The 25,923-nt window shown below is 37.8% G+C and overlaps 2 protein-coding genes across 2 annotated transcripts; both read left to right on the forward strand.

Annotated features, from left to right (window-relative positions):
* The first annotated feature begins 62 nt into the window (after positions 1–62).
* Positions 63–6,731, forward strand: LOC131298199 (type I inositol polyphosphate 5-phosphatase 5). The gene is made up of 11 exons (XM_058323545.1): positions 63–776; positions 933–1,020; positions 1,136–1,207; positions 2,443–2,530; positions 2,639–2,743; positions 3,711–3,977; positions 4,350–4,605; positions 5,086–5,279; positions 5,424–5,532; positions 6,041–6,189; positions 6,318–6,731. The coding sequence occupies exons 1-11, from the start codon at positions 666–668 to the stop codon at positions 6,535–6,537; spliced, it is 1,659 nt and encodes a 552-aa protein (XP_058179528.1). The 5' UTR covers positions 63–665; the 3' UTR covers positions 6,538–6,731.
* Positions 6,732–9,595: 2,864 nt separating this feature from the next.
* On the forward strand, positions 9,596–16,012 carry LOC131298200 (protein ALTERED PHOSPHATE STARVATION RESPONSE 1). Its single transcript, XM_058323546.1, has 6 exons — positions 9,596–10,135; positions 10,234–11,400; positions 11,503–11,580; positions 12,082–12,296; positions 13,851–14,074; positions 15,148–16,012. Exons 2-6 carry the CDS (start codon positions 10,371–10,373, stop codon positions 15,815–15,817), a joined length of 2,217 nt encoding a protein of 738 aa, XP_058179529.1. The 5' UTR covers positions 9,596–10,135; positions 10,234–10,370; the 3' UTR covers positions 15,818–16,012.
* The last annotated feature ends 9,911 nt before the right edge of the window (positions 16,013–25,923 follow it).

A 25,923-nucleotide genomic window follows, 5' to 3' on the forward strand; every position in this document is an offset into this window, starting at 1 on the left:
ATTCATTTATCGATATCAGATAAATATGAAATTTGGTATGATTAATATTCTGGACGTGCTCTATAAAGTGAATGTTTTCGATCATCAAAATGATAGAGTGCATATGCAAAGGTGACAAATTGGTTGTAAAAAATGGAAGTGTGAACAGACTTTTCCATGGATGATATGGTCTGTGGTGAGTGTGCACTAACGGTTTCTTCCCTTAAAGTCTTAAACATCTTCTATTCTCCGAAAGTTTGGGCGGCAGATTCTCATCTTATTCAAACAGAACACAAAAAAGCAAAACAAATTCAGAAAGTCTACACCGACCGTTGAACTTTTACCGCTTCCTTCACCGCTCTCAATCTCACCGTCCAGAAGTGTTTTTTGAAAAACCCAATTCCCAAAAATAAAAATCGAAACCAATAATCATATAGGGTAAGGAAAGGAAAACAAAAGTGAAGAGAGAATTATATTTTCATGAACATATCACCAAAATATTGACTAGGGTATTTTTCTCCCATATTTCTCGGTGGTTAAAGTCATTGGGAATTGGGTTCAAATCGTTTGACTCAAAGAAATCCCTCCCAAGAGTTTCTTAACCAACTTCCAAGATTCATTGAATTAGCTGCTTCCCAAGGATGTAATAATTTGTTTGAAGATTTCTTTAAATCATCTGTGAATGGATGAATGTCTTCTCCAACATGGTGTTCGATGCTGCTGTTGCTTCCGCCGCCACAACCACCGCACCACCACCCGATCTTGACAATTCCGTCAAGGCCGATAAGAAAAAGAAGGTACCACCATTTAGTCCTTGCCTAATTTGGTTCTGAATAATCTGATGCATTTATATTTTGGTTAATGTATGTAGCCAAGAAAATTCTTGAACGTAATTTTGATGGGATGTATATGTCCTGTTTTTTCTTCTCTGTCAATTATATGTGGGATGATAGCCTCTGATTCCAAACATTTTCGGGTCAAAGCGAAATGGCAGAGCAAGCTCAGATTATGATGCATTGCAATCAGATGGATCTATTCATGGTTCTCTCTCTCTCTCTCTCTCTCTCTCTCTCTCTCTCTCTCTCTCTCTCTCTCTCTCTCTCTCTCTCTCTCTCTGTAGATGAGATAATGGTTTATTGTGTTTGTTTGGGTTCAGATTTGGATAGGAAAATTACAGCAAGGAAAGCTTTCCTGAATGCGTCTCCTACAGTCAAAAAGAGTTTCTCAGGTAATATTTTTTTGATTCATGCATGTGATGCGTAATACCCATATCAAACCTTTGAATCCATTAATTAATCTGCTAATTAATTATGAATATTGTATTAGGTCAACTCTGTCAAAAAAATCTTGTGTTAATTAGTCCAAGATATTGTTTCCAATCAAATTATTGCACAGGAACTATATGTTTCGTGCAAAAGGGTACATGTATTGAATCTGTGTGTAATGGGTGCAAACGTAAGCGGACACATCAAATCGAGAGACTGGAAATCTAACCTCATCTGCTTGGATTCTTTGATTTTGGTAGCTTACCTAACTGAAGACTAAAAAGTGAATTTTGAATTCTTCCCCCTCTGAGGGAAATTGTTGAACGTTTTCTCATGTTGATACCGACCCCCTTGGCTGCATTCTGATTTCAGATTAATTCAAGGTGTATAACAAAGTCATACTTCCGATTTCAAAGGTAGAATACCCAGTTTTACATGTATCGGTGTATTTTTGTAATGGCCGAAAATATTTGTAATGGCCGAAAATACACCAATACATGCGTTGGTTACGGATGAATTGAGGTTAGTCGTTTTGAGACGTGGGTTAATAATATTTGGAGAGAAATGATGTTAATGCTGTGAAGAAAAACTTTTTATTCACCTCAGAAAACTTAACATGTGTGCCTAGGTGGAATGTGTATCCTAGATTAATCCCACTCTAGCCCCAATCGTTGTGGGATTCTCTTACATAAATACATGGTCTGCTTGGAGGAAAAAAAAAAGCATAGAGTTAAAGAGCAATAGTGAAAAAATTAAACACCTAACACTTGATCACTATGGTGTAGTTGTAGGCTGAGTTGAAAAAGAAGCTAGACTCCAGTATCCACTCTTTCTCACGCGGTTGCAAATTCGAATGATGTTATGGCAGTAATTCTATGAACCAGATGCCGTGTGAGAGAGACTTTGTTCTACTCGTGCCTTGTTGGGCGGTAAAATTTTAAGGGTGACTACTTAGACCCGTCGCGGGTCTGGAGGCCCTATGGACCCGTCGAAGGGAGGTAGCTAAGTAGATAGACCCATTTTAAAAATAAAAAAAAAAACTCAACAAAATTGAGTTTCTCATTTCTTTTCTTTTACCAACCCCTATAGAAAGTCGATATAAGCCCATTTGTGCATTGTCATCAAACCATTTATATCATAAGTCTTAGGCATTGAAAAACAGAGCCATGGAACTAAGTTTTTATCTCCATACTCTCAGAAAGACACAGTAGTGCGGGGCTCGAGGGGCTGAACCTGTCAAACTTTGATTCGTCGATGGCACCAGGGACCATAATTCAAGATTTCCGGTACAACCTAATGCTGCTATTCAATACTGAGAGTTTTGCTTGGAGCTGTGGATTAGGTTCTTTTTGTCTTTAGACTAACAAGAAAGTTCTTTACTTTGGATTGTACAGGATATTTGCTGGAACGTGGAATGTGGGCGGAAAAGCTCCCCACCATGCACTCAACCTTGAGGATTTCTTGCAGGTGGAAGGCTCTTCAGACTTGTATGTTTTGGGGTATGACTATGATTATAAGTTTATAACTCCCTTTCCAGTTTTCTACATGTCACTCCTTGAAGGGTCATCTTCGAGATTTCTTGACCATAGTTGTCATTTTGGTAATTGAATAATGTATAGGGAATGACTTCGGTGTCCCCGGTCATTTTGGAGACACCGTAACTTTTGACATAACAAAACCATTATGAGTATAACCAAAATCCATTACAAGCATAACAGAACCATAGCAAGGCATAACCAAAACCATAGCAAGGCATAACAAATATGTTATGCCTTGGTTGAGTTTAGTTATGCCTTGGTTGGTTTTTTGGATATTCCTTGGTTATGCCTTGTTTGGGTTCTGTTATGCTTGTAATTGATTTTAGTTATGCTCCTAATGGTAAAGTTATGCCAAAAATTACGGTGTCCCCAAAATGACCGAGGACACCATAGCATCATCCCAATGTATAAAGTATGGAGCTTTTGCTTCAATTTTTAGGTGTCTAAACAGTGTTTGATCACATGGAGATGCGGCTAACATTCGATGTGGCCTATCTCTCAATAACGATTATTGACTTCCTAATTGACATGTTAGAGACAACACTAAGATATCCCCGTGCCCTTCACTTGTCCACCAGTATTAGCGACAACACTTGTACGTTCGTAATTGGGTTGAACACTTGTTATAATCTCCACCATTGCCGATGATTGTAGCATTTCCTAGTTTCAGCTTTTCAGGTCCTTTGTGTTCTCTGATCATGCGTGCGTTTGGGAAAAGAAAAGGCCAAAAATTTGAGTTTTAAGTCAAAGTTAAAAGCATAAGGTAAAAAAAAAAAAAGGTTCAAAATTTCCAGTGGGGCCAGTGCCCCCACAGGTCCCAAGTTAAATCCGCCATTGGGACTCTATTCCATTTGGCATATGTATCAAAACATATAGAAGTATGTAGTGCAGTTTTTCCTAATGCTATTGTATTTTTGTGCACTTGAAGGTTTCAGGAAATCGTTCCTTTAAGCGCAGGAAACGTACTAGTGATAGAAGACAACGAACCAGCAGCAAAATGGATAGCCCTCATAAACCAAGCACTGAACAAGCCAAGCCACCACGACTCTTCATCGGATTCGGGCAGTAATTCCAAACACTCCAACAGTTCTAAGGACTCGAAATCTCGCTTCTTCCACAAGCCGTCTCTCAAACTACTTAGTCGAAATCTCAGGGGCGATAATAGCCTTCTCAAGGCATGTAATTGCCATTCAGGGTGAGTTTGGAATTTCTTAATTTTCATCTTCTTCTTTTTTTGGGTTTGGTATTTAGTGGATTTGTTTTAGCTCTCTTCTCTACAGAAATTGTAGGAATTTGTCGATTCATCTCAATGAGAGGAATAAAGAAAAAGAGAGGACCAAAATGGCAACATATTTTTGACGAAGGCAAAAATAACTTAGAAATTTGAACTAATTGCTATTAGTGAATTCTTTGAGAACAGGTTGATATTATTTGCCTTTTCGATTCCTCCAATTACTCTCATCGACACCGATTGGATAAAAAAAAAATTTACCCAAAAATTTAAAAAGATAGAAAAACTTCCTAATGGACTAGTTTAAGCTGAGTTAAACTCATTGGTTTCAAACAGGCGGAGGCCAAGAATGCTTAGCGATCCAAGTAATTCATCTCTCCTCTGTGGTCGAGGCGATCCGGGCATCGATGAGTTCCTTGCGATAGCAGAAATACCAGATCCGCCTAGCACGATAAGTTACCGGCTTGTAGCTAGCAAGCAAATGGTTGGGATTTTTCTGTCCATTTGGGCTAGGAAAGAACTAGTGCAGCACATTGGGCATCTCAGAATTTCTTCCATGGGAAGAGGAATTATGGGCTATCTTGGAAATAAGGTTGGTTAAATCTTTGTAGGTATGGTAGATTGGTAGTAGGTGCATTGCATCAATCTTAATACGGAAAATAACACCATTTATACCATAATGTAACTACTTAGTACAGTCGCCGCAGCAGCAACAATTCTGCGCGTTGATATGGTGATCCCGAATTAATAAGATTAGCGATTCATATAAATTTATAGTCCTGAGAATTTTATTTTCCCATCGTTGTCGTACTATATTAGAGTTCCACTTTAATTATATGCACAACAAAAGGAGATCAATTTCCCTCAAATACATGTGTTCCTCTATTCTAGTGATGTCTAGCCGTTCGATCAGGTCTCGAGATTCATGCGCTTCCTTATTAGGACCATATATGCTCCTGTGTCAATGCAGTGGGATATAAGGATAAGAATATTTCCTGAAATAGCGTCAGGTTGCATTTTTTGCATTTTATCCCCTAGTGAGATTAATTCAAATGGGCTGTTAATGTTGCAGGGATGCATATCTATAAGCTTGTCATTGCACCAAACAAGCTTTTGCTTTGTCTGCAGTCACTTGGCTTCTGGGGAGAAGGAGGGAGATGAGCTGAAGAGAAACGCCGATGTGGCTGAGATGCTAAAGAGCATCCAATTCCCCAATGTCTGCAAAAACCCAAATCAAAAAATCCCAGAACGAATCATCGACCATGAGTAAGTATGAGACCATTCAAGAAGCCAACTGCCGTAATTGATGTTTTAGGGAGCTCTTATTTTTGTCATAACAGCTTGAAGTGGCCCTTTTAGTTCTTTTCCCTCTTGTTCACTTTGTATTGAATCTGCAATCTAAAATCGCAGTCGAATAATTTGGCTGGGAGACTTGAATTATCGGGTGTCTTTGAGCTATGAGGAAACGAGGCTGTTGTTGGAGGATAATGACTGGGACTCCCTTCTAGAGAGAGATCAGGTTTGTTGCTTCTCTTATACTAAAATCAGTCAATTGAAACCAACAGTGATAAGTTTGTTTTTGTTTACAAATTATTTTAGCCGAAAATATGAGTCCTCGATCGGTTGTTTCCCTGCAAAGGTTTTAGATATGGGGAAATAGGTCGCATATCAGCCTCTTGTTTCGAATATTGTACGTATCACAGTACACATTCACCTTGGTGCTAGATTATGAAATTTTGCATTCCCGGTAAAAGGCGAGCAAAGCACAATGCAAGTAAAGTTTATTTGTGTGCTTAGCTTGAGAAATGGCATCAATTGTTTGAGTTTACGGACACACATTAAAGCACAATATGAACCATCAATGCAGTATTGGCGTTCCTTCAGGAATATCCGATAAAATTGAAACGATACATCAATGCAGTATTGGCAGCACTACATTACATCGTAAACTCTTTGTATTTGTAACTTTGCTTTGCTTTGCTTTTAAGTTAACTTATCTGTTTATCAATTTTTTTTTTCTACTGCAGTTGAATTTGGAGAAGGAGGCAGGAAGAGTGTTTAGTGGGTGGAATGAAGGAAGGATCTTCTTTGCTCCCACTTACAAGTATTCTCACAATTCAGACTCCTATGCTGGCGAGACCGTTAAATCCAAGAAAAAAAGGCGAACACCGGCATGGTCTCTCTCTCTCTCTCTCTCTCATTTGTTTATATTTCAAATTGAACAATAGGAACCTATTAATCCACCCCAACCCGAACTCTCCCTCAAATAGTTGCATTGATATGATTTTCTATGTCAAATTTCAGGTGTGATAGAATACTATGGCGCGGCGGTGGCATTGAGCAATTGTCGTATATCCGTGGGGAATCGAGATTCTCCGATCACCGGCCAGTGTGTGCTGTATTTGCAGTGGAGGTAGAAATAAGGAGCAAAAGCAGCACAAGGTTTAGGAAGGGTTTTTCTTGTGCCCCTAGAGTGGAATACGAAGACTGCATACCACAAAGGCACAGCTTCTATGAGTTCTAATCTAATCCTCAAAACCTTGTACATAAAAGTATTTCTTTAGGGTTGAGTTCCTTGGGGAAGATGGTGCCTCTTGTATCATACTACCTTGACTACATAAATTTTGCACTCCTTTTTCCCCCCCTCCTCCCTCTGTCCATTTATAGAAGCAAAAGAAATATGTAGAAAATGGTTTCGAGAAATATAAGCAAATTAACAATCGTACGCGAGTCTATGCTATTTGAGATTTCTCGGCCTAGATAATATGAAAGGAAATATGCAACAGACTACAAACAGGTGTGTCCGTCGTGTGTGGACTCCTCGGTCATTGTGTGAGACTCACATGCATCCGACAATTGCAAACACATTTGTTTCCCTGTCTGTTTCTATAGCGTTGTTCATATAAGAGTGCGTAACATTCATGATTACTTCTCCTGTTATTGGAGGTTTAGGTTTTCTAGCTCTGGCCTATTGGTCATCATTATGCGGAAGAAGCAATTGAAGTATATCAAACTAATAAAATTACAATCATAGTCACATGCATCAATTACTTCCTTCCACTTCAAAAAGAAGAAGCAACTCCTGAAAACATAGCTCCAATACACAACCCTGATACAATTTCAACCCAAAATATGATAACCAAATCAACAGACGTCCAAAAAGTAAACAAAGTTGTTTCTTTATGCCGCCTAAAGTTGAAGTGACAGAAGTTGCTCTGGCATCCTTCAATTATCCATAAAAGTGCTCTTTTTTCTCTGTATATATTTATCACTTTTTCGTACCAACGGCTGAAAGAAAGGAAAGGGGCCTAAGGCCACATGTAAGAAATGTTCGTATTTTCTTGTTTACTACTCCCTCCATCTCCTTTTTAATGTCCAGTATTTTATTTTGGGCTGTCCCTTAATAAGTGTCCATTTTGTAAAGTTAGTGGATAAAAATGGGTATATTACCCATTTTGCTCCTAAAAGTAGATTCTTTTTTGAAAAGTTAGTAAGTAAAAATGTAATGATGATGTCTCCATAGAGGGTAAGTAGGGAAAATGGAGGTAAAAGTTGATGTAAGAGGTGTAATGATGATATTTTTTTAATAAGTTGGAGTTACGAAGCGGGACACTTAAATAGGGACGGAGGGAGTACTAATTGTTCTTCATCTGGGAAAACGGTTCGGTATATCAAAACACATTGGTCTTGAAAAAAATAACGATCACCTTACAAATGTTTTATAAAGAATGTTTCTAACTATCGATATGCAATCAACTTGAATTTTATTTGGATGATCTTCTTGGCTAATTGAGCGTGGCACCCAAATGTTTGAATCATCCATCGAAATTCATGAGACATGTACCAAAATGTGGTAGCTATACCCTGCAATTAATAGAATTTAGTCCGGGCCATGAAGCCTAATCCTAACTACAAAAAACCTTATTTCGACCCTTTTCTATTTCCAGTCATTAACCTCTTTCTGATTTTAACACTTCATTGTAGATTCTATGGGAACTATTGAAATTTTGAAATCCAAATAAATTGAAGTCACAGCAGAGGTTTGGTAATTATCAGAGATAATTCCCAACTTTCTGTTTCTAATAAACGACAACTAATGAACTTTTGGATTTGATTTTGTCTTTGGGCTACACCTTGAATAGAAGTTAATTAGTGCATCTCTAGCCACTTTTCCTTTTTGGATTCCATAAAATACAGGACTAACTTGTTATTCACATTTAATATCTTTAGTTTTCTTCATTGCAAGCGGCATAAGAGTATAAGTATTAGAATTATATTAAACTGAAATCAAATTCCAAATTAACTATAAGTCCAATCCAATTAATAGCTCAAAGAGAGAAATAATCACAAGACACTCACATGTGTAGAGATTTCACAATCTTTAGCCTCGAGCGAGATGCGAGAGTCATGGCCGTTAATATCTTTAGTTTTAGGAACATGATTTGAATATTCCCTAAAAATGGCTACCCATGTGGCAAACAAAAGGTCATTTGAGGAAAATGAAGGAATATCCAAGTAGTGGGTTCCTGTCAACCCGTGAGTAAGCCGGGCCCCATATAGTTTTGCAAGAAAATTAAGAAAAGAGAAAAGTTACATTACCTGAAAAACCGGGATTAGAAGAGCCGTTACAGCTTCCCTCGGGACACTTTATGGGGCAGTTTTGTCATCTGCCCTTTACCCATAATAGAATAAGGAATTGGATTGTTTAATTTGGACTATCTTGTTCAGTCGCCTACCGTTGCAATTAATAATTTAGATTTTTTTATTAGAGTTTCTGAGCAAATTTAAATTATTAGCTAAATTATTGTATGATAGTATAATTTAGATTTAAGCTGTCCCATTCAGTTCAAAACTTTAGACAAAAGAAAATCCGAACCCATAGAATAATTAGTTGTCAATTAGTTTTGTCCCTCCTTTGTTCTGAAAGAGATCGCTGTAAGCTGGCACCCATTTTCCCCAATTTAGAGAGCAACAATGCATTCACTCACATTCTATATACGCTCAAAAATTCTTACTACGGAGTAATATATAAAAAGTAGATCAACAAGTATGAGTTTTCAAGTATTTTATAAATGTGTTATTTGACAATTCTTTTCTTTATTAAATGGGACGCTACGGTTCTTATGTTTATGATTTTATTGCATTTCAAGTTATGTTTGAAAATATTTTTGTATAAATGAAAAACATGTAACAAAAGAAAAAAACTTCTAAGTTAGCTCAATGAATGTATACTCAGCATTTTCGTTCCTTACTTTTGTTCAAATCTTTGTAATTGCCAAATAAATTTAAACTCCCTTTTTACTGCTCGTAGCAATATGACAGTGATACTGAAGACAATATTTCTATCTTATGTATAAAATAACTTACTACAACGCATTTGAGCCCAAAGAAAAGGTCAAACTCATTAATTTTTGGTCTTCAGTTATTTCTTTAAATTTTACTCCATTGATTTTGCCACCAAAATCCAAAGTGGTAGACTAGTAGTAGTAGAATTTTTTGAAGAATAAATTAAACTTTTACACGTTAATCTTTGGCTGAATGGATTATTAGATACTGTAAATTATCATCACTGTCCCACTACTCACGTACAACGAGGATCGACCTCAATCAATCAACTGTAGCAGATTCCTCTCTCTCTCTCTCTCTCTCTCTCTCTCCATTTCCTTCTTGTGCATCATTTCTCCATTCCAATTCACACTTGTGCATCATTTCGGTCTGCCCCTCACCACGTTCACCCTCCAGACCCAAAAAGCTGACCTATTCGCTGAGATTCAGTGCATTTAATTCGCCAAATCTATTCGTTTTTCCGTTAATGGCATATGATTTTATTGTATGATTTTATAACTCCCACCTACTCCTCTGTCCCCACCGCCTTCCCTATGCCTCCTGTGTAAAATCCTCTACCTCTGGCTCTGAGTGCAGTGTGAACTCAAGATTGACCCCTAAAACAAAAATGCAACGATTTCTCGTCACTTCCCATCTGGGTCTCGTCTCAATCTTCTGAACAAAAGGTTTTTCCTTCTGGGTTTTCATTTTCTTGGAAAACCCAACTCGATTTTGGGTTTTCAAAGGGTTTCTTCTGTTTCACTCTGCTCAACTTTGAAGGGTTTCCTCTGTTTCTTGTAATTTTCTTGATATTATCGTTTTACCCTTATTTGTTTAGTGGGTTTTTTTTGTTTAAGTTACTCTTGAGGCTAGTGTTTTACTTTTTAATAATTAGGGTTTGAAGAAGAAGAGGAAAGAGGCGGGTTTTTTCTCTTTCCAACTTTGCTTTTTTCTCTTTTTCCCCAGTTTTCTTGGTGGGTCTGAAAAAGGGCACGATTTGATGAACTGGGTGGTGGAATATTAAAGCCAAAAATGCGAATGTTTGGTGGGAGTTCAAAAACTGAGAAGACGGAAGCTTTGCGACTTTGTAAAGCAAGGAAGAAGTTCATCAAACAAGCGATTGATTCAAGGTACGCATTTGCAGCTGCTCATGTTTCTTACAGTCAATCACTCAAAAACATAGGCATTGCTCTCCGGCGATTCGCCGAGGCCGAAGTGCTCGTGGAATCTTCTCTGTCCACTTCGGCCACTGAAAATGACAAAACCCCATCCCATTCTTCCTACCCATCACCTTCTCCGTCGTGTATTCGCGAATTATCGGATTCCCCATTGCCCACTGGGAGCCCCCTTTCGACTCCGGTTTCGAGGGTGAGTTATATGAGATCAGGAGCTAGTACTAGTGCTGTGACTGTTAGGTTTGATCCAAGTAATGGGTATGTCCAGAATGGAGAATCCGTGGGGTTTACGATGCCGCCTCCCCCACCACCTCCTTTTGGTGAGCCAGGCTCTTGGGATTACTTCGACCCTATTGATGATTTTGAGAGCTTTAGGTTTGTAGGACAGAATGAAGTCAATTTGGATTTTGATGATGTGGGAATATATAGACAGTTTAGTGGAAGAGAAGGTGGTTTAGATAATGGACACTCTGAAGGATCCATGACCCCTGAATTAGAACAAAAGGGAGGCACTCCGGCTAACGGGAGTAACCGAGGAACTCCGGTTAACAGAAGTAACCGTTCACTTACATCCGAAGGAATTGAAGGCACTGACAGTGAAGTGATAAAACAAGAGGGTGAACGAAATGTGAATGGGTTGCCTGGAGCTCTTGTGGTGAAAACTGCATTAGAACCGTCTAGTTCAAAAATGGATAAGTCTTTGGTGAAGAAAGATATTGGTGCGGAAAGAGAGGATCCTTCAGAGTTCATCACCCACAGAGCTAAAGATTTTCTTTCTAGCATAAAGGACATTGAGCATCGATTCTTTAGAGCATCAGAATCTGGAAAGGAGGTCTCCCGGATGCTTGAAGCTAGCAAAATCCGGGTTGGATACTCTGACGCCAAAGGTAACTTCCTGTAGCTATGATGCTATGATATGAACACTTTTCCGCATTATAAGTTGGTGAGATGTTTCTATTTTGGTAGCTTAATTGCAATTTTTCTTGTAGGGGGGTCAGCAGTCTCAGACTTTTTGGCAGCTCTGCGACTGACGTGTTGCCGAGGCAATGCTGTACTTGTTTCACATGGTAAGTTCTAGGTTGTGTGCGAACAAGAATTGCCACCATTTCCAGTTAACATTCTCGCAGGCTCTTTTTCTTAATGCGTAAAGCATGGACATTCATTCTGCTGTTGCTTGAATCATGTTGGACCTTAAATTACCCTCATGATCTGGTATTCATTCAATTTGTGACCTATTACAAAGATATTTTACAACCTTGAATATAAGGTTACTCTATAGAGGCGTTGATTTACCCAAGAAGCTGAGGCTAGAATTGATAAGGTTGAAAGCATTTGTATATAAATGGGATCTATCTGGTTTTGAAGTCAATCATGTTTTTATCAGTTTGAGCAATCGCCAGAATCCATTACAACCATCTTTGTGTATGTCTTTACTTAGGCAAAGGCAATGTATTTGTTGCATAACATGGAGGAGTATGTGTTCTATCATTTGTTGGACACAACTTGATCTAATTACCTATTGAAACACCCTGCCTTTTGATCCCTTCACTTCTTTAATATCTGTACAGAACCTTCTGAACTTAGGACAAAGGTTATTACTTGGAAGCGCACGACATCCTCAATATCATCTTCTTCGAGGAATCCTCTTGCCTCGGCATCAAAAGATGACAATGATGATAGCGGAAGTGATTTTGCCGAAGAGTTTTGCATGATTGCAGGAAGCCACTCCTCCACTCTGGACAGAGTGTATGCATGGGAGAGGAAACTCTACGATGAAGTGAAGGTAACTCTTTATCATCATAAAAATAATGTATCATCTTTGATCTGCTTGGTTATTCAGGTTTTGTGAGGCACTTCCTGACTCTCAACGTAATATATTAGAAGACTTGAACAAGGATAAGAAAAAGGATTAACTTTAAAATGCTCATTATATTCAGCTACTTATAGCACTAGGATGAGGGTTTTACCTTGAATGTGGACTAAAGGCTCCTAGAGGATTAAGCTCTCACCATAAATGGAGATAGAAGGTACCACAAGCACAGTCTCAGTCGCAAAAGTTTATGACTTCTGGAAAGTGATTTAGAAGAAGAGTTTGAAGTATTTAAAGCGTATGAACACTTAATAGCTATATCTCATCAAGATACCACAAATTGGGTGCTAGGAGATTACAAAGCCAAGTCCTTGTACTTTAGTACTGATCTTGCCGTTTTACACTTCTTTGCCATGTCTATCTTTTTTCCACCCCAGAAAAATTTCCATGTGGAGACATGTCAGCCCCTTGCTTGTGAATGTGGACAGATTTCTCTCCTTTATCTACCATTCCTTAGGTGTGGCATGTCAGTCCCTTAAGGCTGAGTGTTATTGCCTTGTCCTGTTGTCCATGGAATGGACAGCGGGACGACTTCAGGATTTTCTTGGTTGCTAAAACTGGTGGGTGTCTCTTTCGCTTGGCTGCTATAACATAGGGTTTGGGAGAGTGAAAGAAACAGAGTCCAAGCACTAGGGTACCATATACATTATAGCAAAGTGCCCTCCGTGGCTGGTTAGGCTGGCCCCCTTTCTAATATTGCATATCCTTCACTTTGGCTTAGGAAGTTCCACCTCAAAGCTGTCTGGTTTCAGAAGAAGCCGCCTGTGGCTGTTTTGTGTCAACTTCGCTAATAGTTTGTCATTATGTCAGAACTGCCGGATAGCTTTATATGCATTGTTGGGCCTACGTTACCTAACATCTTTAGCTTTTGGAAAAATGGTTATGGTATTAGATTTAGAGCTTTCCTTTTGGGAGCTATTGGGTTTGAACTTGGATTATTTTTGTGGCTCCTCTTGTGTGTCTAGTAGCGAGTTCAGAACTGTAACCTCATCTGAATTCTTGTTCGTTCTATTTCAATTTGAGTTTCCATTGATGTGTGTGTGCTTCTGCTTCTTGCTGAAGGTGCTTAGCTATTTTCCAGTCCATGTGCACCATTATTGGTTTTTCTTAATGTCTTCCCTTGGATCACATTGTAGAAACTTTAATACTTGGAGTACCTATTAACATAAAGTGAAAGACTAAACTGCTTATCTTTTTCGCGTGTTAAGTAGTTATTCTGTCATTTAGTTGATGATGATTTTTCCTTCTGAAGTGTGTTTCCTAAAACATTTTCGACAGTAAAGTACTTTACACACCAAGTGATGAGAATATGTTATGTTCTATTTGCCAAATGTATCCGACTCTATGACTTTGTAGTTATTCAGCTACCTAGCATTCCTGTTGCAGTTTGGAGTATTATGAAATCCATCTCTGACATAGTATTTCTTCTTCTTGTACTTTGTCCCTATTTATCTCTACCTTCTGTAGGCCAGTGAGTCTATCAGGAAGGATTATGATCGGAAATGTGACCAACTCAGGCACCAATTTGCAAAAGATCAAAGTGCCCAAGTAATTGATAAAACCCGAGCGGTGGTAAAAGATCTGCACTCAAGAATTAGGGTGGCTCTTCATGCTGTTGACTCAATTTCAAAGCGGATCGAGAAAATGAGGGATGATGAGCTGCACCCACAACTTGTAGAACTAATTCAGGGGTAAGATCAATTATGAAATACGTTTATTTCTCGTAAGCGATTGGATCACGACAGTTTGCTCTTGTTGCCTTTGTCGTCAAAACGTTTCAGCTTATTGAAACCCTTTCACATTCACATTCTTTAGCCAGTGTATACTTCTACAAAAATCCTTCATTGTGCTCCCTCTAAAACTTTTTATGTGACACTAAATCTTTTGCATCCCACATAGGGATGAAAATTTTAACCGAAAATCCAAACGAACTGGACGAATTTTGCTTATTTCCGTCGGTTTTTGTTTTAAGTTGGTTCAGTTCGGTTTTGATTTTTTGAAAAAAATTTAAGTCAGTTTGGTTTTATAGAAATACTAACCGAACAAAACCAAACCGAAAATAATGGTTGAATGTGTGATCACGTGTTTGGGCTTTTTTATGTAACTTATTTTTCTTGCTTATTGGGCTGAAAAAAACAGTGTCTGGCCCATTGCTTGGAAACCGACTAAAACCGACCGAACCGAACCGACCGAAACTAAACCGACCCGATCGGTTTTTGAACCGAATTGGTCGGTGTCGGTTTGGAAAAAAGGAAAACCGAATGATTTGGTTCGGTGGTAAAATTGGGAAAAAACCGACCGAACCGAACCGATTTCATCCCTAATCCCACAATATGACCCCCTGAGGGCTGAGGGCATTTCTACTGGTTTGAAAAATCCCTTGCCATTGCCGGGATTTTGTAGAAATGAGCAAATAAGAAGCTCTATTCAAATCCCTTGCCAAAATTTTCCCAAATTTGGCTTCAAGTTTGCCTTTGTTAAACTTGCCACATTAGCCAATTGATTAAGGTAATTTTGCAAAATAGTACTGCACTAGTGGATTGGAAATTTCATTTTTGGACCTTTTGGCATTGTTGGTAGGATATATAGATTTGGCAGAATGACAACCTGCAGATGCTGTAAATGACCATTACTGTGTAATGTCTTCTGGAAGTACGTATACATGTGTTAGCACAATTCTCTCTTGGCAGTACTATTCGCCATCCGTGCTGCACACATTGAGCTGTACATTTGCTAATCTCTGTGACCTTTGGATCCTCTGCAGAATGATTAGGATGTGGAAGGCCATGCTTGAATGCCATCACTCACAATACATAACAATCTCATTAGCATACCATGCGAAGAGCTCAACTGGCATTCCCCAGGGAGATACCCAGAGGGAGATCATGAGTCAGCTCCAGGACGAGATCGAATGCTTTGGCCTCAGCTTTGCGAATTGGATCAATAGCCACACATCGTACGTGGCAGCTCTCAACGGATGGATGCAAAACTGCATTTTACAACCCAGGGAGCGGTCCAAGGGCAGAAGGGCATTTTCACCTCGTCAAGTTACGGGCCCACCTTTATTCTTTCTCTGTCAAGATTGGTCAGCCGGGATTAAATTGCTGCCATCTGAAGAACTTAGTGATTCCATCAAAGCCTTACTAAGTGACCTTAGGGACTCAGTTGAGCAACAAGGGAAGGAAATGCAGAAGACGGAAAGAACAGTGCTTGATACGAGCAACAATGAAGAATCTCTATGTAAGGACAATGAGAATGAGAAGAGTGATGACAATAGTTCTTCAAACATAAGCAGCATACATTCCAGTTTAGGGAAGGTTCTTGATCAATTGACCAAGTTTTCAGAGGCTTCTTTGAAAATGTTTGAACATATTCGGCAGAAAAGTGTTTCGGCTCGGACTGAGTATTCGAAGTACATGCAGCCTAGACCTTGAGGGATTTGTGTAGTTGAGGAAATTCGGTTCTTTTCTTACCTTTTGGCCTTTGGTTGGAAATGGGTATTTGTAAATCAGAAGTTGCTGCATATTTTTTTGAGATGAAATTGTTAGAATTTGCAGTCTTGCAGATTTGTCTTTTATGTTTTAAGTTATGTCAAGTGAAGGAAAAAGTGGCAGCTGCTTGTTTGAGTATTCCATTTGTTTCCCTTTTCCTTTTTTATTTTTTATCTGCATCTCTCTCTCTCTCTCTGTGCAAGTAAACTGGTCCCTCTCTTTCTTTCTTTTTTGGTAACATGTGATTCATTAAAAAACTTAATTAAGTGTTTACAATTCTACGGTATGCAACTCCAATCAAATTCGCATGCAACAAGGTAGCAATACAACTAGCAGGAAAAGGATAGATGTGTAAATCTCCCACTGACACCGGCGCATTATTTGCCAACACATCCGCACAACTATTTGCTTCCCGATAAATATGGTGGACATCAACCACCTCGAGCTCACGCATCATGGACCTGCAATCATTCAATATGTTACCAAGCGGATGATTATCAATGTTATTATCCTTGAGAAGCTGGATAACAGTCAGAGCATCTACTTCAACTTCAAGATTGAGAATGTTCTCCTCTTTTGCTAAAAATAACCCATCCCTCGAAGCCCAGATTTCAGCCATGCCGTGCCGCTGGAATTAGCAGTCATACTCCTGTGAAAACCGCCAATCCATTGGCCATGGTGATCTCGGATGATCCCTCCTGTGGAAGCAGCCCCCGTTGCCCAGTTGTAAGCTCCATCCGTATTGAGTTTAAACCCGTATTGAGTTTAAACAGGCCAGAGCTAGGTGGAACCCAATCCACAAAGATATTCTTGATTGACGAGATCCTAACCAAGGAAAAAATTCCAATGGTCAAAGTCCAGCATCTAAAAGGCCTTACAAAGCCCAGATAAAACAAAAACATTAACCCTTTTTAATTTCATTTCTATTACTACAAGGGGATTATAGGTTTTCGTTTTGTTTTTGTCGCCTTGTTATTCATGGTATAAGATTTTTTTTTCCCCGGAAACAAAAGATGCAGGCAATTGGTTAATCTTTTTGGTTTTCGGCCAGAGTAGTTATATAGGTTAAATTCAACTAATTATCCCCCAGCATCGTTCAACCAAAAATAAAAGCTCGGAAAAAAAAAAAAAAATCATCCCACACCATATTGGGCAGCATGAGCAAATTATGGGCCAGCTGAGGCCTGTTGACAACCCTATATTTGTTTTGGTAAGAGCTCACAATGATCAATTCCAACTGGGCTGAATAGCCTGTCGGCTTGGCGTCCCAAAGTTCCTAAGCCCCAAAGTTCGTGAAAGTGGGAGCAGAGAGCATTCTCAAGAATCATATGACTAAGCCCCCGACCTCTCATTTGGGAGACGATAGGTGATATCGTTTGGCAAACAGGCGTAGCGTACGACCACAATGGAATATTGGAATGTATTATCACAAAATTTGTTTAGGTTTCTCTATTTTGGAACCAGTGCGGCAGCGCCTGAACCATGGTTCATAGTTCATACATTCGATATCAGAACTACATATGCAAAATCTCCATTGCTATACTCATTCTTACACACAATATACATATTTTTGGGTCTTACCCGCAGCATTTTTAATTCAGAGATATTATTTTCTGTAGATCTTACAATAATTAAAGAAAACCTTTGTGTAAAGAAGAAGAATTAAATATTAAAACACTTGGATTACATGCCCGTGGCAAAGAAAAATGAGGTACCTAAATTTTAAATCTAATCATGATTCCAACTTTATAATCCCCATTAAGGCGTGGGTCTTGTCTGTTAATTTTCGGAAGAGAAATGACAAAATAGTGAGGATCAGAAAGGGTTATCACAACTTTTCCAAACGCGATACTGATCCTCAAACAAAGATGTGAAGATATAAAGAGAAAAACCAAATGGAAGATGAAGATATAAAGAGGAAAGACAGATGGAAGCTCTGAGATCCATCAAGATGGGGGAAAAGGAGCTTAATTTAATCTCTTTAAATACTTTTTAGTTTAATAAGATATATAGTAGTTAACTCTTTTCAAAAAAAGATATAGTTAACAATATGCCAAAATTGGAAAGATTTGCCGCCAAAAAACTGTTTGGGATAAGGGCTAGATGAAGTTGATGATGACATCTTGTTAATTAAGTTGGTAATGATCGTATGTAATCATGATGCATTTGAAAATATTGAAGAGTGGATGGATTGTGGGATTGTGCTAACTAATACGGTAAATATGGGCGTGGAGGTATGCGAGTACAAGCATGTGGGATCGCTTGACCCTATAAGAGATTTCCGAAAATTAATTTTCGCACTTTGTCGTAACAAAGCATACATAATTCTATACGCATGCATGACATCACTGCCAGTAAATCTCGATCAACTCTGCACTTGACGAGATGAATATTTTGAGTAGAAAGATTTGCTTGTTTCACTTTTTAATACCGTATGATGACTTTGGATTATTAGGATTCAATCACAAGTTTGCAATACATTTTCTTGGATTCTCCTTTTTACTTTCAATATATATAACTCAAGATTTCCGATTTAACTTACACATACCTCGTCCGTTTTGTTACTCAACTTTTGGAGGTGGCTCAACGCCTTCTAGCATAAGCTCCTTCAATTTGTTTTATTACTCCACTATGACGCAGATGTACTATAATTTTTTCCCATTTTGCCCCTTAATCAACATGAAATTAAAGAGTGGTGGGGAGTTGGCAATGCCAACTTGATCACCCTAGTGGTGGAGGATGACTCTGACTAGCTCCTAAAGTGATCAAAGTAAATACCCCATCGCCAATCAATGGTGGCTGGCCTACGGCGGTGAGACTTCATTCTCCAACCGAACCGAAAGTTGTATGGTCAGTAGAAGTTGGCCATGGGCTTGGCAGTTATGTTGGTTATTTTGTCTCTTTTGTTTGATTGATTTTATCAGATTAGATTCTATTGGCACTTGCTCAAATCTTACTCCTCACAATCTATATACGTGTGTTCTACCTTAGCCCAGATTTCATTGTCAATCCAACGTCAACTTGTCCAAGTTCTGTTATGTTTTCTTTATCTCAAAGGAAAAAAGGCAGACTAAAGAGCCTCTGCATTGATTTGGGTTTAAAGAAGCCCAGTTGCCAAGTGGCCCACTAGCTGTGAACCCACTTTTCAACTTTTACCTGTGCGCGGACACCACAAAAAGTGTTCAAATTCATTTTTTAACCACCTTGCTCTCTTTAGTTCTGATTTTTTTTTTTTAAATAACTAGATGTCCGGTCCAATTTGTACATATCTCGACTAATTCTAAGATTCTGAAATTAACGATCAGGAAGATCTTCCAGTGGGACCAAAGTTTGAAACTCTTGTGTCTTGTTCACTTCACTACTCTACTAAAAAAAGATTTTTCAACTCAATCATTACTCTCATTTCTCTCTCTTATTTTTCTATCATTACTCTCATTTCTCACTCTATCTCTTTCCACTTTTTATCTCTCTCTCTAATAATTACTTTCATTTCTCTTCTCTTTCCACTAATTATCCAAAAACGCTACTCAAATCACAAACCAAACAAAGCATTCAGTTCTCCATTTCTGTTGCGTGACACTTAAATGACACAATACTCTTACTGATCATATCAATTCCTACTCAATTTCATTGCACTGTCTGGCGATTTTTGCGAAATTCTGTGCAATAGTAGCCTCTAGTTGACTATATTAACATCTACTCACTGATGAATAAACGTAAAGTACGATGCATAACAAAGTTGGCCGATGCATGAATAATTATCTTTAAAACACACTTTGTATCGACCAATATATAGAACCTAATCAAAACTAAGGAGCTTTGGTCTGGTTTTAACTAGGCTTTTCACAAGTGAGCGATGAGATTGAACCCCAACATTAATCAAAATGTGACTAAGCTGGCGTGGATATGTACAGATGTACTTGAGCTATTTATCAAATTAATATATATAAAAAACCTACTTTGTAATATTATATATTGAGCTTAGCGTACTCGAAACTCCGTATTAGAGTGTTGACAATAGTGCATGCTAAACCATGTGATATGGAGAGATGGACAAATTGCTTAATTTGGAGATACCGAAACAATACGTACGTTTTGTTTTTGCATGGATGCATGCATGTACTGTAGTATTTAAAATACGTATAGATCGAAGTGGATCGCTTTTCTTCTTCCTTTCACATGGATCTGATAGAAACAAACCGACCAAAAAGTGGATACTCTGTGGGGGTGTCCCTGGCCGGCCGGCCCCACTCAAAGGATTCACACAGCCTATATTCGCTGCTCCATTGCGACGTCTCCTATTGTTTTATTACAACTAATAATGTTTGGTTAAAAAGAAGTCGAAACATCCCGTGGCGATGCCCTTGTAATCTCTCCTTCCAAACGTGTAGGTGTCGAGCATCAAACGCTAAGGCGTGCGTGCGTTGTCCATCGTGGAGTACAAAGGTAATTATTACACACAGGAATCTTATTAATACTAAGCCACACACGTGTTTGTGTGTGCAGGGGAACACCTAGTATATAAGTATAGGATGATTCCGCTGGATGTTTTCGGTTGGGTTGACGGCCAACACCTCAATCTCCAATCCCTTCAGTACTGTTGGGGAATTTAGTAGTAGTACTAAATACACACACACGATAGGAGGATTAATTGGAGATCGATCAATTAATGTTTAGTACTACATCATAATCAATAAAATGTCAAGAAACTAAAACATAGCTAACGATCGATAGTAATCAGTGGCGGGACTAGAATTTTAATTCTGCGCTCACGTTGGAAGGATCGATGACTATTTCAACAACTGAATTTTTGTTTTTTTCTATTTCTCACTCCAAAGAAAAGCATGCATCTTTTTTATTTTTTATTTTTTGGGGTGTGGTCCACATCGTTTTGCTAATTAAGTACTACATCAATTTGTACAAAATTGCGCAAGATTAGGCTTTTCATTCAACTAATCTCCAACTAAAATATTCACTTACGCATGGGATGGCCAAACAGAACTTGACTAATTCATGTGTTCAAAAAAGTCTTGAAAGTAAGTTAGTATAATTTACATGTACGATGCATTATTTTTTCTTCGATATATATTACTATATCTAATTAAACATTGCTATGCATCGATCACTCGTGACGTAAAAACAAAAATATACTGTACTAGCTAGCTAGGAGTATAGATCCTGTCGAACATCTTCATACGCCGTTCCAATGTTCACACTTGTCGGTTATTTGGAGATCGATCGATAAGTTTTTTTTGTTTGTTTTGGAATTAGAAGTGATCAATAAGTTGAAAAACATAGATTTCCACACTTTTTTTTAATATATCTGCACTTTCTTTTTACTTTTATTCATGCAAATTTATAAAATTAAATTACTGATTCACTTTTGACACATAAAAAGATAATTTTTTTTTTTCTAAATATCAATCAGTATGAGTAAAAAAACAAAAATAAGTAAAGATGATAATTAGAGGAGTGCAAAAATCAATTTCGTGCGTAGAGTCTGGACAATCGAGTAATTATTGTAGTTCGGGAGCACCACCACGTGGTGCTTTAGACCACTTCAAAACTATACATTTATGACAAACCTCCTTAGGACTTGTTGACTTAATTAGGAATTTGCTCAATCCAATGGTTCGAAACCTTGAAGATACTATCAATTTTTGTAGAGTCAGTCTATGTTGGGGTATGTTTTGGTTATAATTGGGTCTGCTGCCAATAAACGTTGAGATTGGTCCCTTGATGACCGGTCAAGATACTATCAACTTTTGCGGAGTCAATCTATATTAGGATATGTCTTGGTTATAATTGGGTCTGTCGTCAGTAAATGTCGAAATTGGTCCCTTGATGACTAGTCAAGGTGTCCGTATGCGGTCCCGGACACCTTTGGACAATATTTTTATTTGACAAAAAAGAGTTTGAACCGTAGCCAAAGTATACTACCATGTGAGATCACAAATGACGTTGGATCGACAATCTTTTTATTGTTTATAATACCTACGGACGATAGTGATTGTTGGTCAGAGAGGAGGATTCAATGGAAGGGAATAGTTTCTGGAAAATTTTAAAAACGTGACATTAATTAGCTAATAAAACAAGATCTTGACTCACGAGCGTTGATTTAGGCGGAAATACAGGATCATTCTCAGATTAATAAGAGTTTTGGTTACACTTTCTACCACTTTTTCTCTACAACCAAACACCAATAGTTTGAAAGCATCACAAGCTCAGGGGTTGCTTCATGGGTAAGGGCGAGTGGCAGACTTAAGGAGTAATCCTTTTGATCTGGGGTTTGACAGCTTGCTTTCCCATCGGATGAGTACCCTGGTATTGAAGTGGGGGGCCGCAACTAGTGTGTTGTAGCTAGCTCTCCCTGAGGTTTGGGTTGCGCAATCGGGTCCATTTAATGGCCTTGCTGTAGGGCTGTTCCTCGGTTTAAAAAAAAAAAAAAAAAAAAAGAAGGTATGAAAGCATCTCCACCCGTCTTGACCATAAGAAGTCGTTTTAATACATGCATGCATATCTCTGTTTATGCATGTACGTTTAAGAGAGAGATGCATACAGAAATTGAAGTTAACAAAATGACATGTGAAAACTAATTTCTAATGTCTTGTATATTTCAAGAATCTCATACTTTTTTGTTTTGTGGTTATAGAGCGAATAACAAGGGATTGAAATTTTCAAAAGGTTTTGTACTAATATTCTACTCTTCAATTATATATGTTCGATTGTCGTACCTTCTGTCGTTTCACACTTTTAGAGCGAGTTTGGCCAAACTTTTCAATAGTTTTTTGGCAAGGTTTCTTTTGGTTGCTTTTTCTTAATGATCTTTACAAGATTCGGGTCAATTTTTTACACCGCATTTTCCGTCTCGATGAGAGGAATCCAAAACGTGTAAAAGTATAAACCAGCAGTGAAAGAATTTCATATAAAACAACAAAAAAAGACTCAAAATATGGTGCACGTTTTGCCAGTGGTCCGATTTATGAAAAGCAAAACGCGTCTGCGCTTCTGTTCCGTATCCGTACTTAATTAAGTGCTATTTTAACTGGAGTGATCGAGTCCTATAAAATTTACCTCTCGAGTCAGTACTATGTGATGTCGGCCTATCGCACAGTTTCTCTCGTAACTAGAATCAAGGCCAGATACAGTGAAGCGAAGCATATATATATACAGTATATGGCATTATGCATGGACAATGTCCTTTTTGTCCCTTCTCTTTTTGATCAATTGAAGTCACAATGTGTAAATTAAGAGTTGAAGGGCAATTATTGAAAAGTTTGTGTTTTCCAAGAGTATAACGTACGACGGTGTCTTTTTTAAGAATTAGTAGATAGATTATAAAAAAACTAGACAATTAAACCAATTGAGACAGGTAGAATAACATGGAAGCTGTGGAACGATATCTCATGAGGATGAACTCCACCTAATTGTGTAGGATTTGAGAGGGCGGGACATGCGAGAAGAGGGGACGAGTCTAGTTTTAGAGAGAAAAGGAGGGGAAAGAGAGATAAATCACGAGTTACGGTGTAAAAAATTTGATGATACGTAAGTGGGATATAGTGGTCTGGGTGAAGGGAAAATCTTTCCTGTGTAGAAACTCAAACACTTGACTTCCTACTCGGTGTAGGCTACACCGGTTCAACTGTGTAACTAATTTGGTAGCTCCCATAATTTAATTGTTAGTTAATCTTCTGCCCAACTAAAAAGTGGTTATTTCTCAAAATACTTGGATAAAAATGAAATTTTTTTTACTTTTTTTATTCGTCTCGTTGAGACAAATCAATAACCTACAAAAATTTGACATAAAAATAACAAATGCAAAAATTGATTAATAAGAATTTTTGGATAAAAAAGAATTTTTTTTTTTACTTTTTTCATTCGTCTCGTTGAGACAAATCAATAACCTACAAAAATTTGACGTAAAAATAACAAATGCGAAAAAAATTTAAATAAGGACAAAATTCTCATTTTAAGTTTAAATTAAGGCCAAAAGAATTCTCAAAAGTTTGTACGGTCGTTAATTTCAAAACCTCGGAATCAGTCGAGATACCCACTACCTGACCCGAACATCCTCTTATAAAAAAGACCAATAATTAAATAAATAAAAACCCTTCTCTGGGAGCCAATCTCAAAGTGGAGCATAATTAAGAGCTAGTTAGTTTCCTGACCTGCCAACTAATTGTAACATATATATAGCCCCGCACTATACATACACGCACCTGCACTACACCCCTAGCCCTAGCTAAGAGGAAAATTACAAAAGATCATTCAATTAGTTTAGTTAGAGAGGGAGGGAGGGAGGGAGGGGCTACGTGCCCAAATGATGTACTGGCTAGTTTTCCATTGTTCCTTGTTTTAGGTCGGAAGCTGCTAATGAATACTAGCTTTTACTACTGCAATAATCAAACTTTATAGTACTATGCTAAAAATAGCGGACCAAATTACTATTTTTGGGACGGTTTGTAGGGAAATGTGGTTTTCTAAGGGGTTGTTTGGCCTAATAAGCCAAAATGGCTCTCTCTCTTTTTTGTCCTAGTTCAATTTTTTTTTTTTTTTTTGCATTTGTTGGTTTTTCGTGAGTTTTTTTTTGTGGATTATTGCTTCGTCATGACAAGAGGAATCTAAAAAGTAAAAAATTACGATTGAAAACCAATATTTTTTGAATAAAGATGAAAAAAATAGCAAATTGGCTTATTTTTGTCTTCATTCAAAAAAAATTTGGGTTTCGATCGTAATTTTTTACTTTTTAGATTCTTCTCTTCATGACGAAACAATAATTCTAAAAAAATTGACAAAAAACTAATAAATGCTTCTTTTTTTTTGAATAATGACAAAAAAAAGAAGAAGTCATTTGACTTATTAAGCCAAACAACTCCTAAAGAGTGGCTCTGAAATAAGCCATTTGACCTATTGATCGAATTGACGTTGTTGTAGGTTAAATGAATGATATGGGTTCGGAATAAAAGTCCATGTCCATTTTTCTTCCAATCAAGTTATCATCTCAATTTGAGTTGCAAGTTTGATCCTACTTATAAGAGAGCTCTAAATTTATGGAACTCCTTCCTTATGAAAGGGTCTCGCCAGTTTGAATCAATAGTATAGGGTCGATGTGTGCTTTCTTTAGCTTCATAATATACACTAGCTTATTGCATGTGGCTTTTAATTTCATCGTAACAGGAATCTACTTCTCCAAAAAGTTAATATCAAGGGACAACTATTAATTGATCACAATATTAATCGATATGTCACCGGATTTATCATCCAAAAAGCAAGAAAAATTTGTGCATCTATCTTTTTTTTTTTTTTTTTTTTTGTCTCCAGTGTTTCTCCGGTCTAGACAAACGGAGAAAAACTAAAAAAGTTAGACCGGATGATGAAATTTATTCTAAAAATTGAAGGGAACTTTGATTAGTTTGCCTTAGAGAGAAGAGAAGTCGAAAATTTGATATAGGAAGTGCTGGTTTGGCGTTGATTCTGAGATTTAAAAGAAGGAAAGTGGACTTCTTCTTTTTCTTTTTCTTTTTTTAAAAAATTCTATAGTACTAAATTAAGGATCAAACACAATTTAAGGTTTGATCCAACCAAATTTAGGGTGGGGACTAGTGTAAGCTACAAAATTTGGGAGTCACGTGACACTGGTCCTTACCTAAATCCGCCGACCAAGGGGTTAATTATAACCCTAACCTAACCTCCTAATTAATACTCTAGTACAACTAATATCCCAACAAAGAGATTGACTTATTCACGGAGGTTCTGTGAATAGGTTATTCACAGAGTTGCGCAATCACACCCGTCCGTTTCGGCAATCAATAGTTGAGATATGTTTTTAAACTTTGACCGGTAATAAATATTTCTAACCGGCAATAATTTATTTTTAATTCGGACTGTCCAAAATACTTTTAGATGCACGAGATTGAGCGCCGTAAATCTTATTTACGCAGGCTCTGTAAATAAGTTTTTCTCACGTACAAATATAAGAGCGTAGCTGTATACATGCTCTTAAATAGGATGACAGATAAACCTTATTATTTTCTACTAAGGTTGTGTGA

This window comes from Rhododendron vialii, chromosome 8a (genome assembly GCF_030253575.1).
Source record: "Rhododendron vialii isolate Sample 1 chromosome 8a, ASM3025357v1".
In the NCBI taxonomy this organism is placed as follows: domain Eukaryota; kingdom Viridiplantae; phylum Streptophyta; class Magnoliopsida; order Ericales; family Ericaceae; genus Rhododendron; species Rhododendron vialii.